Raw genomic sequence first — 14,676 nt, forward strand, 5'->3', positions numbered from 1 at the left:
AATGATTTTTTAAAAGTAAAAAAACAATATTTTAATTTAAAACCTTGTGTTTGATATGTTAATAAATCATAAAAAAAAATTAAATAGCATAATGATTACAGTTAATGTGATATCTAAAATAAACAGAAAACTTATATTGATTATTTTTACTATAAAAAAAATTTAGATCTCTCCACCCTCAGCATAGCTCGGGCAGAGATTGATCAAAAACGTTCTTATAATGTTAGCCTCCTTGAGAAATTTAAGCAACTCGAAGTGCCGCCAAGCTTGTTTGGCAAAGCCGCTGCGTATCTTTTCGAGTCTGCACAAGGTGCACCGTTGCCCTCTGATAATGATACGTTTTCAAGCACAGAGGAGACTCTAGTTGATCAGAACGGAAGTTTCCATGGCAGTTTCATTAGTCGGATGAGCCAGCTCAACAGCTTGCATAGAGTCGATGTCATCATCAATGTCATTACTGCATTTTGGTCCAGGTCTAGAATTAGATCAAAGCATCCAAAAATCGAACCACCATCTGTTAATAAACGATTGGTGGATCCATCAACACGAACTGGATCGTTATCTCCTGATTCATTCGCAGAAGTTCTTCACTCTGATGTTTCATCGATCGAGTGAGATTCTAAGACAAGACCACACTCTGAACATATTGTGTCTCCCGTTGAATGGTCGAATACTACCTCTGTAACGAGGAAGAGCAAAACCATTCTTTTCAAGGGCAAGCTTGGCTGCTCCTATTTTCTCTTCTCGCCTCTTGGCTTCTCCTCTGCCTTAATTAGCACAGTGACACTGGAGCAGGATGCATTCCAACACTTCTTTTGCTCCAAAATTACATTCTAAGAAATTTCTTCAGGATTTCTTTCAGAAAAGTTTTATGAAGGTGTTTGGTATTTTTTGAGTTCCTTAAGTCAGAGATGAAACCTCGAAGATTCAAATTTATTTTCCTCGAGTCCTCCATCTTACTCATCATCTGTGGTAAGAAAGTCAAGAGCAATGGAAGTGAAGTTCATCAAAATCCAAACAGCCTGCCGGTGTTGCATGACAAAGTTTTATAGAGAAAATCAAAGAATACTAGCTCACCTGTTCTCCAATTTCATCAAAACCACAGGAATTCTCGAAGTCGTTAGAACTTGGATTGTTTCCAGAAATTTGAGAACACAAACAAAAAACAGATATCGTTAATGACTCTCATTGATCTGTGTTTGATGCAAAAATTCAGGGCCAATTTACCGAATTAAAAACATTAGGCTAAAAAAAAAATAAAGGGTACATATTTTAGGGGAAAAAATCGATCAGTGGATATTGACAAGAGCTCAGCACCCTAGCAATGTGGAATTGACATAGCCGCTAAATTAATTAAATTCATGAAATTAAGCTGTAATTAACTCAAAAGAGGGCAAAAAATCATGTTAAGCAAGGGCAAAATGCACAGATCTTCTGCAAGCCAACGTGGTTGGCAGGGTTCAAGTCTTTAAGCTTAGCATCCTCGTTAAAGTCATAAAAAAAATGACTGTTGATTTAAGGCTGCACTTCAATAATGAACTTTTTCTACCATAAGTCAACAGACCGCTAGCTAGTCAACACACGTTGTGGGTCTGATTTTTTTTTTTAGATTAACGTGGGTGTCCGGGTTAGCTTGCGTGCACCACGACTAATTCCACGGGCCCTGAAGTTAACGACTTGTTGGTCTGATTTTCATTGCATCAGTGGGGCAGTGGCCTGCTGCTTTTGTCATGCTTCTTCAACTCCACGGGTGGCTATATAAGAGGTGAAGCAGCAGCTGGTTAATAAAAAAATCACTAAATTTATCTTCTCTTATATATAACTTTATTGATTAAATCATTTTGAGCTTAAAACTTTCATTTCTTGAGAATTAGGATATGATTGGTTTATAGATCTATATATATATATATATATATATATATATTTGTATGTATGTATAGTGTTACTAGCAACGAAACTATGCTTTAGATTATGTGTATATTTATGTATGTATGTATAGTGTTACTAGCAACGAAACTATGCTTTAGATTATGTGTGTGTATATATATATATATATATATTTATGTATGTATGTATAGTGTTACTAGCAACGAAACTATGCTTTAGATTATGTGGATGGTCACAAGACCGGGAGGTATTAGAAAAGGATCGAAGTTGATAAAGAGTAAAAGAGATGGCAGATGCAGCAATTATTAGGTTGGTTGCCATTTCATATAAAGCACAAACCATTGATCATTGATTATTGGTAGCCACCATTATTAAATGAGCTAGAGTTGGTGGCCACCAATATTGACAACAAAGCAAGAAGAGCCTCCATGAATGCCTATAAATAGAGGCATATGTGAGAGAGCAAAATAAGAGAAAGAAAAGAGCCAAAGATGTGAGAAATGTAGGAGAGAGTGGGTTGCCATTGCAGCATTAAAAAGAGAGAAATAGAGTGAGGTTGAAAGTTGTGAAAAAGGGGATGATTTCTCCTCCTCTATTGTTGTAAATCTTGTACTCTCTCTACATAATGCAATGGCTTCTCCCGTGGATGTAGGCGGTTTTGCCGAACCACGTTAAATATTGTGTCAGTATGCTTGGCCTCCTATGAGCAAATATCAGTACATCACCGGTCGAAATTCCCAACAGCAATAATGAGTCTTGCTATTGACAAGTTGGTTCAATTGCTAACTCACAAAGTGAAACTATTGAATGGAGTCATAAAAAAGTTGCTTGTATCAAAGACGATCTGGAAATCATCAGGGCTTTCCTAAAAGATGCGGATTCAAAAGGCTGATAAAGAAGGAATCAGTGAAGGTGTGAAAGCATGGGTAAAACAAGGAAGAGAAGTAGCTTACTGCATTGAAGATGTCATTGATGCGTACATGGTTGAAGCCTGTGCGGCACAACATCGTGATCAACAACGTGGATTAATGGGCTCCCTCCTGTATAGCATCTGTTCCTTGGTTAGCGAATTGAAACCGCATCATGAGATAGTATCAGGGATTCAAGATATCATGGCAAGACTTCACGAAATCAAGGATAGAAGTGAAAGATTCCTGTTCATTTCGTCAGAGCATGTCACGTCAAGTAGCAATGCGACAACAGTCTTATTGCATGATCCCCGAGAAGAATCTCTTTTCATTGAAGAAGGTGAGCTTGTTGGCATTGAATCTCCAAGAGATGATACTCTACTTGGTAGGCGGAACATCCCAAAGGACTATGATTTCCTTGGTTGGTATGGGCGGCAAAGGGAAGACCACTCTGGCTAAGAAGGTTTATGACAATCACCAAGTGAAGAAGCACTTTGGATGTCGTGCGTGGATCACTGTGTCTCAATCATATGATAAGGACGAGCATACTAAAGAAACTCTATGAAGGCAAAAAACAGCTTGTCCCTAAAACCATTGTTGCCATGGATGTCTCATCCTTGATATATGAGCTTAGAGAATATCTACGACAAGAGAGATATCTCATTGTATTTGATGATGAATGGGAAATTGGCTTCTAGGGAGATGTGGAGCATGCTTTGTTCAACAATGATAACGGAAGTGGATGATTGGTCAAAACAAGAAACAAGGATATTGCTAACTTTTGCAAACGATCTTCATTAGTTCATGTCTAGCAGATGGAACCTCTGCCTCAACAAGAGGCATGCGAACTCTTTTGCAAGAAGGCATTCAAGTTTGACTTTCAAGGGATATGTCCTAAAGATTTGGAGGCATTATCTCATAACATTGTTAGAAGGTGTGGAGGATTGCCATTAGCAATTGCGGCTGTTGGTAGACTTCTAGCAACCAAGGAAAAGGTGGTTCTCGAATGGGAAAAGGTTGCTTGATAACCTCGGTTCGGCACTGGTTTGTGATCCGCATGTTGAGAATGTCACAAAAATTCTCTTCCTTGGTTACAATGATCTGCCTTACCACCTCAAATCTTGTTTCTTACACTTTGGTATGTTTCCAGAGGATTTCTCCATCAGGCGTAGTAAACTAATCAAACTATGGATTGCTGAGGGATTTATACAATAATAGCAAGGCATGACGTTAGAAAAGACAGCAGAAGAATACTTCACTGAACTTATCCATCGAAGTTTGGTTCAGCTGAATGAAGCTGGCTTGAAAGGAATTCTTAGAACATGTCGAGTTCATGATTTAGGGCGTGACATCATTCTTTCCAATTCAATGGAGTTGAGTTTCTGCCACATTTCCAAGAATTGCTCATCTATTGAAGGCATAGCACGGCGACGACTCTCCATAAGCAAAAGAGTGATTAGTAACATTTCGAGGAGCAGCAGCAGCACCAAGTCTCAAACTCGCTCTGTCATGGTCTTCAATGGAGTTGATGTCCAGAAGCCTTTAATCTCTGCAATATTTACAAAATTTAAGCTTTTGACCATGTTAGATTTTGAAAGGTATCCCATAGATCGCATCCCCAAAGAACTGGGAAACTTGTTGCATCAAAGGTACTCAAGCCTAAAGGATGCTAAAGTGTCCAAACTCCCAAAATCCATCGGTTAGCTCTACAACTTGGGAGACTATAGATTTGAGCAATTCCTTTGTGGAGGAACTGCCAGTTGAGATCAGCAGGTTCCCAAAACTACGACATCTTCTGGGAGTTCACGAAAAGACTCGCACGTTGAAGATACGTGGAAGTATTGGTGATCGAGTTCTTACAAACACTTCATAGAATTAAAGTAGATCATGATGTGAGATTAATCAATGAGTTGCAAATGTTGGAGCAGATGAGGAAATTGGGGATCACAGATTTGAAACGAGAATATGGAAGGGATTTATGCACTGCGTTAGAGGAGATAATACTTGCAAACACAATCAGTCTTTTCAGTCAAAAAGGATGAGATTCTTGAAGCGCAAACAATGTCTTCTCCTCCTCCTCGCCTTCAAAGTCTATACCTTCATGGGAAATCAGAAAGGTTTCCATGTTGGATTTCCAAACTGAACAATCTAGTTACGTTGGGATTAGTGTTTTCAAGATTGAATGATGATCCAGTTAAAGTCTTTCAAGCTTTGCCCAGTTTAAAATCTCTTGGGCTCTTTTGTGGATACGATGAAGAGGAAGTGCATTTTGAAGGAGGGTTTCTTAAGCTCAAGTGGCTCTCTCTTTCCGGATTGAATTCCATTATAATAGAAAAAGGAGCGTTGCCCCTTCTTCAAGAGCTAGCTATAGGAGCTTGCCCGCAACAGAGACAGGTGCCTTCAGGAATCCAGCACTTGAAAGACCTCAAAGAATTGTCATTTGCAGGGATACCAGATGACTCCACCCAAAGATTGTCATGCAATGGAGGGGAAGACCACTGGATGGTCAAGAATGTACCATGTCTCCAATACGACGGGATTTATGATCCCACGATGAAACATCTTATGCAGCAGAGGCCAAAAGATATTTTCCTTGAAGTTATCATGCTAATATAATCATATGTTAACTGGCAATGGTGATGAATCTGGTCGAGTAGCCCATTAAGTGTAGCAATTTGATAGTCTGATTGGGAGGGAGTTGCTTTTCTGGGTGATGGAGGTATCGATTTTAACTTCAAGCCAAGGTGGAAACTCCTTCAAGAAGATTTCTTTCTCTCGACTGCCACATGAGCACTGAACAGGGCTGATATATAATGCAGGGTCCAGTTTACAAAAGCCGAGACCAGTGAGCCAGTGTGGTCCGGTGAGTTATTGAACCAGAAGAAAAGAGGGCCTAAACAAAGGAAACCAGTGTTGATTCCAACTTTTCTGAGAGGTGACGATTAATTAACGCAACAGGTTTCTGGCCTTGATAGGCTGCATTATCTTGGACCGAGGAGGGTGTTAATCTTGCCTGTAATGATAATAGCAAGAATTAAAGGTAAAGAATAGACTAATCCAAATGCTGGCTGATCCGGGCACCGCAGCAACCCAATACTGTTTCCGTGTGTGGTATTGTAATGCTAGAAAGCATGTTTTTTAAAATAATTTTTATTTTTATATTACTATTTCAAAATTATTAAAAAAATATGCTTAAAAAAACATTCTTGATTTCTCTTATCTAGTGTGAGATGAAAGAGAGACGGGGAGAAAATCTTAAATTGCTGGATTGAATTGCACTGAAAAAGGCTACGATGGTAATTTTGACATCATCATCTTTTGTTTTATTTTGATTTGCTGTTAAGTAGATTATTATCTAGTCCCTCAGCTCTCAGTCTCATTGTAATTTAGTCCCTTGGTTTCCTAAAAACTACAGTTATCTCCTCCACTCCCATTCTCTCCTTACATGATGCTCCTTTGGTTACTGCACGATACTAAACTGTTCAATAATCAAAGTTTTAGCTTTAAAAATACACTTTGTGGTGTTTATATGATTTTTTTCATTGCAGTTCAATATATTTTTTAAAAAAATTAAATTTTTTTCTTCAAATTAACTTTTTGTGTATGTTTTTATCATTTTGATGTGCTAATATCATAAATGAATTTTTAATATATATATTTAATATATTTCTAAAAAAAATAAAAAAAAATAAATCACAGAGACACTTAATGTGCATTAACATTGCATTACCAAAAGGACTCATTTATAAGCAAGGCATTAAAGGGAAGGATATAACCGTAGATTTTTTAATATTGAGAGACTAAGTTATAATGTTATAGAAAATCAAGGGATTAAATATAATTTACTCTTTATTATATTCTCTTGTATCTATTTTTTCTTATTTTTTAGAGTACAAGTAATAGCATTATAGGATAGATAGAATATCGATAGATTTAAAAATAAAAATGCCATAACATTTAATTGAAATATTGGAGAATATTAAAAATTCATGTTAAATTCTTCTTTTAAAATATTTTATTGTTTTCAATTTTCAAATTCAATTTATTCTTAAAAACCTCCAAAACATAAATTGGATTTGTTTGAATTAGGTTTAAACAAACGAGGAGATAAAATATGAATTGGATTTGTTTGAATTAGGTTTCCTGTTGAAATGGCATGGTGAGAAGCATTTTTGGCATGGTTGCCTCAATCTTCGTATATTATTTATAAAGTTGAAAGTCATTTTAAGAGCAATCAACAATTTTCCTTTTGTCATCCTTATTTTTAAAAAACACATTAACCTCTACATTTTTTTAAAAAATAATTAATATAAATTATATTAATATTATTTTCAAACTATAATGGTGTATTATAGTCCTTCAATATATCCTGGTAAGAAACTCATCCCATAATCAATCTCCATCCTCCTTCGACATAACGTGGTACAAGGATCGAACACCTCACAGCCTAAAATTACTCTCATTGCAATCCAGTTGTTAATCATCACCCCGGAAAAGTCTCAATGAGACTTGTACTAGTGCCTGATATATTGCCACTTCGCAGCGAGAACCGAATCTAGCTTTATCCAGACCCAATTCATGGCTGTTCACATCATGGCTTGTAACTTTTAAGGTGCTGAACATCCAGAGAAAACAAACACAAGGCAGGATGAAGAAAAACATGCTCAGATCCAAGGTCAAATTACGAGGTTTTCAGAATACAAAAGTTGATCCATTATACCTGTTTATCAAGTACAAAATGTATTTTTTAATTCTCTTCTCAAGGACAGAAATGAGGAGGAGCTCTATTGATTTCAAATGGGGTTTTATGAAAAATTCAAATCCTTCCACACCCAATAAATTGTAGGTGCTGATACGCATAAAATTCGGAAATCCTACTTAAAATTCGACAGTAAGAATTTCAAAAATAATTGGTTTGACTTGAAAGTCAAACAGGGTGTCAACCGCCAAAACCAGCCAGAAACTACAACAAAAGCACACAACCAAGCGCTGTTATTTTTGATAGCTTGACTCATTGCAAATTCGGTCTCTGCAGGAAACTACAACCCGACCGATTTCTCCAGCTTTTGAATTTGGTTAAGGAATATCCAGGTCATCTGCACATGCAAAACATTGCAATAAGAACTCTAGGTGCTGATCTAAAAACAGTTATGTAATCAGTCATAGCTAAGCAGACAAAGTCATGAACAATGGGGAAACAAATGGATGGATGGAAGGAGGGAGGGGGAAGATAAGTACCATGACATGAGGAGCAATTCTGACACAGTAAACAGGGAATCCAGTGTAAAATTTGAACGGTCCTCCTGACTTGAGTGTCTTTAAGGCACAATCCATGGAGCCAGTGTATGGATACTTTCCTTGGGCATCAGGTTGCATTTTCTGAATTTGAGTTTTGACATAATCAAATGGAAGACTACAAGCTGCAGCGAAAAATCCAGAAACACTACTTGCACCTGGAAATAAAGAGGATAGTGGGAGCTGTTAGCCATTGAAACACATTATGCTTACTGTGTTCAGATGAAATATTAGCCACATGGTGATTCGAATGTCAGATTCAATCAATGAACATGCCTAATATAGATGGCGTAACAAAAAAAATACATACATTTTAGAAACAAACAGGAAAAAAACATGCTAGACTAAGATCCACTTTTCAAATCTTTGACTATATCTATGTAATACGTGCACCCAGTGATTGTTCATGCCATGCTCAACTGATGCGTGCATAACTATCAATGGAATAGTTTTGAAAAATTAATACTCATTGATACAAGTATATAAATATCATGCATGCAAAGAATCTTACCTAACACTGTAGCACCTTCACCAAAACCAAGAGAATCCTTGCAAAACTCAACACTTTGGTCATAAGAAGCAAGCATCCCCATGTTCAAAGCCATTGCCCTTACAACAGTAGGGCCAGCGCCTTTCCAGAGTGCCAAAACCCCTTCATCAGCAACAATTCGGTAGAGGGCATTGAAAGCATTTGAGTAGTTTCTGCGCTGAGCAGCAGGTAAAGTGGCATCAGCCTGCATACGGATAAGTGCTAAATCTGCTGGGCTGCCCACAGATGCTCCAATTGCACCAGCTGTTAGCCCACACAAAGCCTTCTGATATAGAGGTAAGGGCTTCCCATCATTGGCTTCAATTGCTTTGCTGGTCAAAATCCTTACAAAGACAGAAAGGAATTCAGTAAGCTTGATGACAATAGAAGTTAGAAGATGCACAACAACATTATAGTTTGATAACAAATATTTTCAAACACTCACTTGAATGTTCCGAGCCGGGCAGTTGTATAAGTGGCTTGCCTCAATAGTCCAGCAGAAAGCCCCTGATCATTAATATGGTAATGAGAAACAGAGCACAAACAACAGGAACCAGATTTAAATTTAACAACAACAAAACACGTCTTAATTCAAAAGACAGTAGGAATTCAATTGGTCAAGTTAAATGCTTCTCGTTGATGCCATTTCTGAGGTGATCTCCAAAAATTAAGACACAAACAAGTAACCAATATCAGATCTCAGAAATTTGTTTTAATCTCACAAATTAGAGGACATATTATATTAGATCAAATCTATCAATTTTCTATCGAAAGAGCACAAACCACACCTCCTCTTAAAACATTCAAATTGGAAAGTTTAATTCCTTTCCCTGTGAAATGCTAGCTGAGCTCCAAATTTAACAGCAATGAAGATCCATCCTTTAGCACAGATCTTATAAACGAGAAACTAAATCAACATCACGCAACCAAAAATCCAATGTTTAAAGTAAATTGTTAAAACCTTGTATAAAGCACCAAAACCCTCATTCTTTATCATATTCCTGGTCACCTCACCAGCTGATCCTTGACCCAATTGAATCCTCACCTGCACAAAGCGCAAAAACAACAAACAACCATCAAAACACAGACTTCAACAAACCACTTTACACCATCAAACCAAACAAAACCTTAAAAAAAAAAACCCTCAAATCCCAGATCTAAAAGGCCATTTTAGCTGAAAAAGATTCAAACTTCATATCACAAAGAGCACGAAAACATAAAATAATCAACCACAAACCCCCAAAATCCAAAGAAACATCCTTTCTTGTACCTTAATCATATCAATTGGCTGGATAGCACAGGTGGCAAGCATACCAGATGCACCACCGTTAACAAAAGGTTTAACAGTAGGCCATACACCGAGTGATTGCGGTTTCTTCTCCTCCCCCATTTCTTCCCTTCTTTTTTTGGATTCAGAAACTCCTCAAGGGGAATCTGGGAATTGCCAAAAAGAAGCAAAGAAATAGAGAGAGGGGGGGGGGGGTATAAGAACTGAGGAGGAGGCAGTATATAAATATAGGACTACACAAAAGCTTGGAAGAAAGAAAACCCTCCCTAATTTTATTTTATTTTAATATATATTGTTGAGGAGGAAAAATTTTGGAGGCATTTATCACTCTCTCAGTTTATTTATTTATTTTCAATTTTGGATGTGGAGGAGGGTGAGATGAGATTATTTGTGGGAACAAGGCAAGCAGCAATATTCATCATAAAAAATTTAAGAATTGGTGAGATTGATTGACAATATTGCCCCTTCTTGAATTTGATTTTACATGTACATGTAATGTAATTAACTGGATAGATTTTAAATGAATTAGCTGATGAGAAAGTGTTTTGAATTTGAAGGGTGTTGCCTGATAGTCTTCTATAAATGTTTTCTACTGCATTAGAGAAGCACAATCCTCCATTTAATTTAATTTAATTTAGGAAGAATAATTTAAGTAAATATAGTTCTAAAGCTTCTTAAAAAGCAAGTATAAAGGGACACAAGAACCAAACTCCCAAGACTCCTATCATTTCCCATTAACTCTCTTCTTCTTCTTTCTTCTCTCTCTCTCTTTTTCAAAGAGAGAAGGTCATGGGGATCATAAAAAAACATGGTGTAATGCACCAAACCGTCATTTTGACCACCTTAGAGTAGTCGCTTTTATTTATTGAATTGTAGAAGAAGGGTCGGTCCAACCTGCAGCAGCAGCAAATGGGACATGTTTGGTTCAATAGTGCATAAAAAAGGCTGACTTGACTTCCTGCTAGAGAAAAGGCAACCTTCACTTGCCTTGGACTCAAAACACAACAGAGCCCCTCGTGTATCACCTAACCTTAACAAATTATCAAGGACATATAAGTAATTTCATTCACAAATACCTGAGGGCATGTTTCTGGCCGAGAGAAAATAAATATGGACGTAAGATTAAAAACACCAAAATAAAAACGTAAATATTCTTAGTCAAAACAGGAAGAACATAGAAAAATATCTATTTTATTTTCACTAATTTTGTACGCTACGTAAATAACCCATCATTTGGGATATTTCTTTTATATTCTTAGGATTTATTGGGATTTTTTAATCCATTTCAAGGTTATTTATTTATTTATTTTCATTTCAAAGATCTGAAGTTCTAAAGAAGGGGCGACGTTTTCAGTGAATATGTCTCAAGCGTAAATTAAAAGGTATTGTGAGGTTATGTCGGTAAGTTTCTGTCATAAAACTAATGCCGCACGATGCACAAGAATCCCAGCTTGCCCAACTACCCAGGATCGGCAGATTCTGAAGTATTCGAATTACGATAATGTCCTTGAATGTTTTCTTTGGATGCGGCCATATCCCTCTCGATGTTGTCGCCATTGTCTTCGTCTGAGGAGATAACTTAGGATTTTAAGACAAAGATTAGCTGTCTCCTTGGTGGACTTGGTATTTCAGGAATGCATAACAAGGCACGGACACTCAAAATGAAAACATTACAAGAAAGTGGTTGCAAAATTGTTTGATTCGTAGGGCTTAACCTTAGTAGCCGTCTCCTGTTCATCTAGTATTATTTACAATCCAAGTCACGTTTTAAATTAAATCAAGTAAAATTTAATTATTATTGACTTGGCTAGCCAATCAAAATCCAATTTGAACTAAAAAAAAAAAAAATTTATTTTAAAAAAACTAAAACAGCACTATTTTAAATCAACCAACCCAATTCAATTTAGATGATTATATCTAACCTATAACCATATCCTTAAATTAGATTATGAATTAAACCATGTTTAATAACTTTGGTTTCGCTAGTCATTTTTAGAAAGAACATCTTATTGTGTATTTTTCATGACAATAGGTAAAGATTTTATTTAAAGATGAAAGGCGAGCTAGAAACTCATAGCTAGGAAATAAAACAAGAGCAAAAAAATAAATGACAAACAATAAATAAATAAATCTAGAGTCAATATTGTCACAAATTTGTTTTGCATCTGCCACCGCATACCCTTCTCGCAACACATGGGAAAAATAAATACAATATGATTAAAATATTCCTCAAAACACCATCGATGCTGGAAAATCATGGCTTTAAGCTATATGGTGTTTATTTTATTTTATTTTCGTGTAAGAGCGTTGCTAGATCCACTCTCTTTTATTCAAGGTTAGAACTAGTACGATTTAATTTTCATGTCTCAGATCTGCACAAATTGCAAAGAGGCATGGTGTAATCTTAATTGGGTAGCATGCAAATGTATCAACAGAAATATGCTTAGGATTGCAGCACGTGATATATATATATATATATATAAAGAATTTGTGTGGCATGGCATACCTAGCTCAGTTTTTATCTTGATCTCCTGATGACCACGTCCAACTAACATCTTAAATATTCAGATACACAGTTTTTTATAGTATTTTCCTTCAAAAAAACTCTATATATCCCACAGCAACCTGTTAGGCTTTTGCTTTTTTATGTATAAACCTTAATTTGCTCCATTTTCAAACAGTTAAACAGGCGCCATTAATCGTTTACGATGACAGAAATTTGTTCAGAGATCTTATTCTTGATGAACAGTGAACAGTGAAAAGCAAAATTGCCAGGACACGACATGAAGATAGCATGCGCACATTGCAATGCCTTAATTTGTCGACGGTTCCAGGAGGCTGTTATCCCTGCAGGATGGCCTGATAAACCTGCGATGATAGTACAAGTTTTTCAAAGATTAAATTAAATTATTTGTAACTTTTTTAATATTTAAATAATCATAACAACTTATTATTAGAGGATAAAAATGATATATAAATATAAATTAATTAATTAATTAATTTTTGAATCGGTAATAAATTAAACTATTTAATTTTATTTAATTAGAATTATAATTTATATTTGAGTTAACATATTAATAATTTAATAAGTCACAAACATTAAAAATCAATAATAAAAAATTAAATTAAAATAATTTAATTAGGTGTGAATTGATTAAAAAATATATTAAAAATTAAAAATTATAATAAAATGAATACATAGAGATTATATTTATAAATATAAAAAAATTAATTAAGAGTTTGATTGAGTTAATTTTTATAATTATCTTGAATTAATATAAAAATATTATTCAATGATAAATTAATAGTTTATTAATTTATAAAGAAATTTATATATTTATCATCAATAAATATATATTTACATAAACTTAATAATGTTACTTATAATCGACCAATTAATTAGAAGATAAAAGCATATAAAAGAAAGGTCTAATGTGTGGTAGAAACACCGCTAAGAGACAACCTGTGGTTATAACCGAGTTCTGATTTGTTACACCTATTTTAATTCATCTTTCAACATAGATCATGATTATCTTAGTTAATTAATTAATCAATCAATCTGGAGCATTTAAAACTCAAATGAAAAGCTATAAATAGACAAGATGTGTAGTAGTTTCAGTAAGCCATTAAAAAATTACCGAACACTTTTTAACTTTCTAGACCCTTTTCCACCCAGATACTTGATGCTACTACCTATAATATTATAACATCAGGAAAACCAAGATCTCTCCACATATGGAATTTGATAATTATTTAACACACATCACAGGCATTTGTAATACCTCTCCCCATCCTAATCTGCCAAGCATGGCAGCTTCAAGATACAGAGGCAATAGCAGCCTAAACTTGATGCCCGCCCTGTTCAATATCTCCAAATCTTACTCTCAGCAGGTCTCCGTGTGTTGTATTCTAATCGAACACGCCATTTTTATAGCAGGAGGAACAATTTTTATATCCTGGAGCATTATCTGCTATCTTAAACTTTGAATGAATGACTATAAGAAACTGATAATTTTTTCCTTTAACTTTCTTGTGTTCTTCGAATCTTGACGGAAAATCTTACAGTGCTTAGATAGAAGTATTTAAAGTGAATTTCAGAAGTAACTAATAGGATTATCGTTAATCACCCACCACAAAATTTCTCATCAACTCTAAGAGTCGTTCTAAACACATACAAGGATGAAGGCTTCGTGCTAGTCTCACTTGTTATGACATAGTAGTAGCTCATGTGGGCGATTAATATTGCAAGTGTATGTATCATGGCGTGGCTTCTTCGATCTCCGTCTTTTTTTAAATTGTATGAGTGGCTTCTGCTTCTATTTAGAAAAGATTTTGCTCAAGTGACGTTATGCTGTTTTCGATTCTTGGCCGTCTTCCTTGTCCAAGACTCACTTGTCAAACATGAAAAAAAAAAAATACTTTTTAAATATTTTAAAATACCTCATTAATAAATTTACCCGAGACCCCATTCACCTTAAATCAAGTCTGCATCGTATATCAAATTGATGGCAACTAATTGCATGCAAAAGCTGAATGAAATGGCAATATATCTAGGGTACTGGTTTGCCATCACTTGACAGCGAAAAAGGAAAGAAGCTCTCGTTTATTTTACTACCAGAGATACGCAGAGGAGGGGACAAATAAAATGATCTGTCCATGTTTTGTCATTGTCCTAGTCTACTACAAACTTGGACACACAGAGTTGTTGTAATGCCAGCAAATTCTTGGGACTTGGATGCCGTGTTGCTCTTCCATTACTGCTTGTGATC

At 35.6% G+C, this 14,676-nt stretch overlaps 2 protein-coding genes across 2 annotated transcripts; one reads left to right on the forward strand and one right to left on the reverse strand.

The window, feature by feature from the left end:
* Positions 1-3,610: 3,610 nt before the first annotated feature.
* Positions 3,611-5,411, forward strand: LOC105140208 (probable disease resistance protein At1g58390). Its single transcript, XM_011046948.1, has 3 exons — positions 3,611-3,811; positions 4,083-4,494; positions 4,816-5,411. Exons 1-3 carry the CDS (start codon positions 3,611-3,613, stop codon positions 5,409-5,411), a joined length of 1,209 nt encoding a protein of 402 aa, XP_011045250.1.
* A 2,050-nt stretch (positions 5,412-7,461) lies between these two features.
* On the reverse strand, positions 7,462-10,210 carry LOC105140197 (mitochondrial dicarboxylate/tricarboxylate transporter DTC-like). Its single transcript, XM_011046934.1, has 6 exons — positions 9,890-10,210; positions 9,581-9,664; positions 9,065-9,126; positions 8,602-8,963; positions 8,034-8,248; positions 7,462-7,891 (listed from the first exon to the last, which is right to left on the reverse strand). The coding sequence occupies exons 1-6, from the start codon at positions 10,007-10,009 to the stop codon at positions 7,835-7,837; spliced, it is 900 nt and encodes a 299-aa protein (XP_011045236.1). The 5' UTR covers positions 10,010-10,210; the 3' UTR covers positions 7,462-7,834.
* Positions 10,211-14,676: the final 4,466 nt, after the last annotated feature.

The sequence above is a fragment of the Populus euphratica genome, unplaced genomic scaffold (genome assembly GCF_000495115.2).
Source record: "Populus euphratica unplaced genomic scaffold, PopEup_1.0 scaffold256.1, whole genome shotgun sequence".
Lineage (NCBI taxonomy): Eukaryota > Viridiplantae > Streptophyta > Magnoliopsida > Malpighiales > Salicaceae > Populus > Populus euphratica.

Excerpts from the sequence above, each read along its gene's own strand:
- LOC105140197 (XM_011046934.1), bottom strand. The coding sequence starts at position 10,009 with ATGGGGGAGGAGAAGAAACCGCAATCACTCGGTGTATGGCCTACTGTT. Across the intron at positions 8,964-9,064 it reads GCCCGGCTCGGAACATTCAA|GATTTTGACCAGCAAAGCAA; the intron begins GTGAGTGTTTGA and ends TGTCTTTGTAAG. Across the intron at positions 7,892-8,033 it reads GAATTGCTCCTCATGTCATG|ATGACCTGGATATTCCTTAA; the intron begins GTACTTATCTTC and ends TTGCATGTGCAG.
- LOC105140208 (XM_011046948.1), top strand. The coding sequence starts at position 3,611 with ATGGAACCTCTGCCTCAACAAGAGGCATGCGAACTCTTTTGCAAGAAG. Across the intron at positions 3,812-4,082 it reads TGGTTCTCGAATGGGAAAAG|CTGAATGAAGCTGGCTTGAA; the intron begins GTTGCTTGATAA and ends AGTTTGGTTCAG. Across the intron at positions 4,495-4,815 it reads CAAACTCCCAAAATCCATCG|TCTTTTCAGTCAAAAAGGAT; the intron begins GTTAGCTCTACA and ends AAACACAATCAG.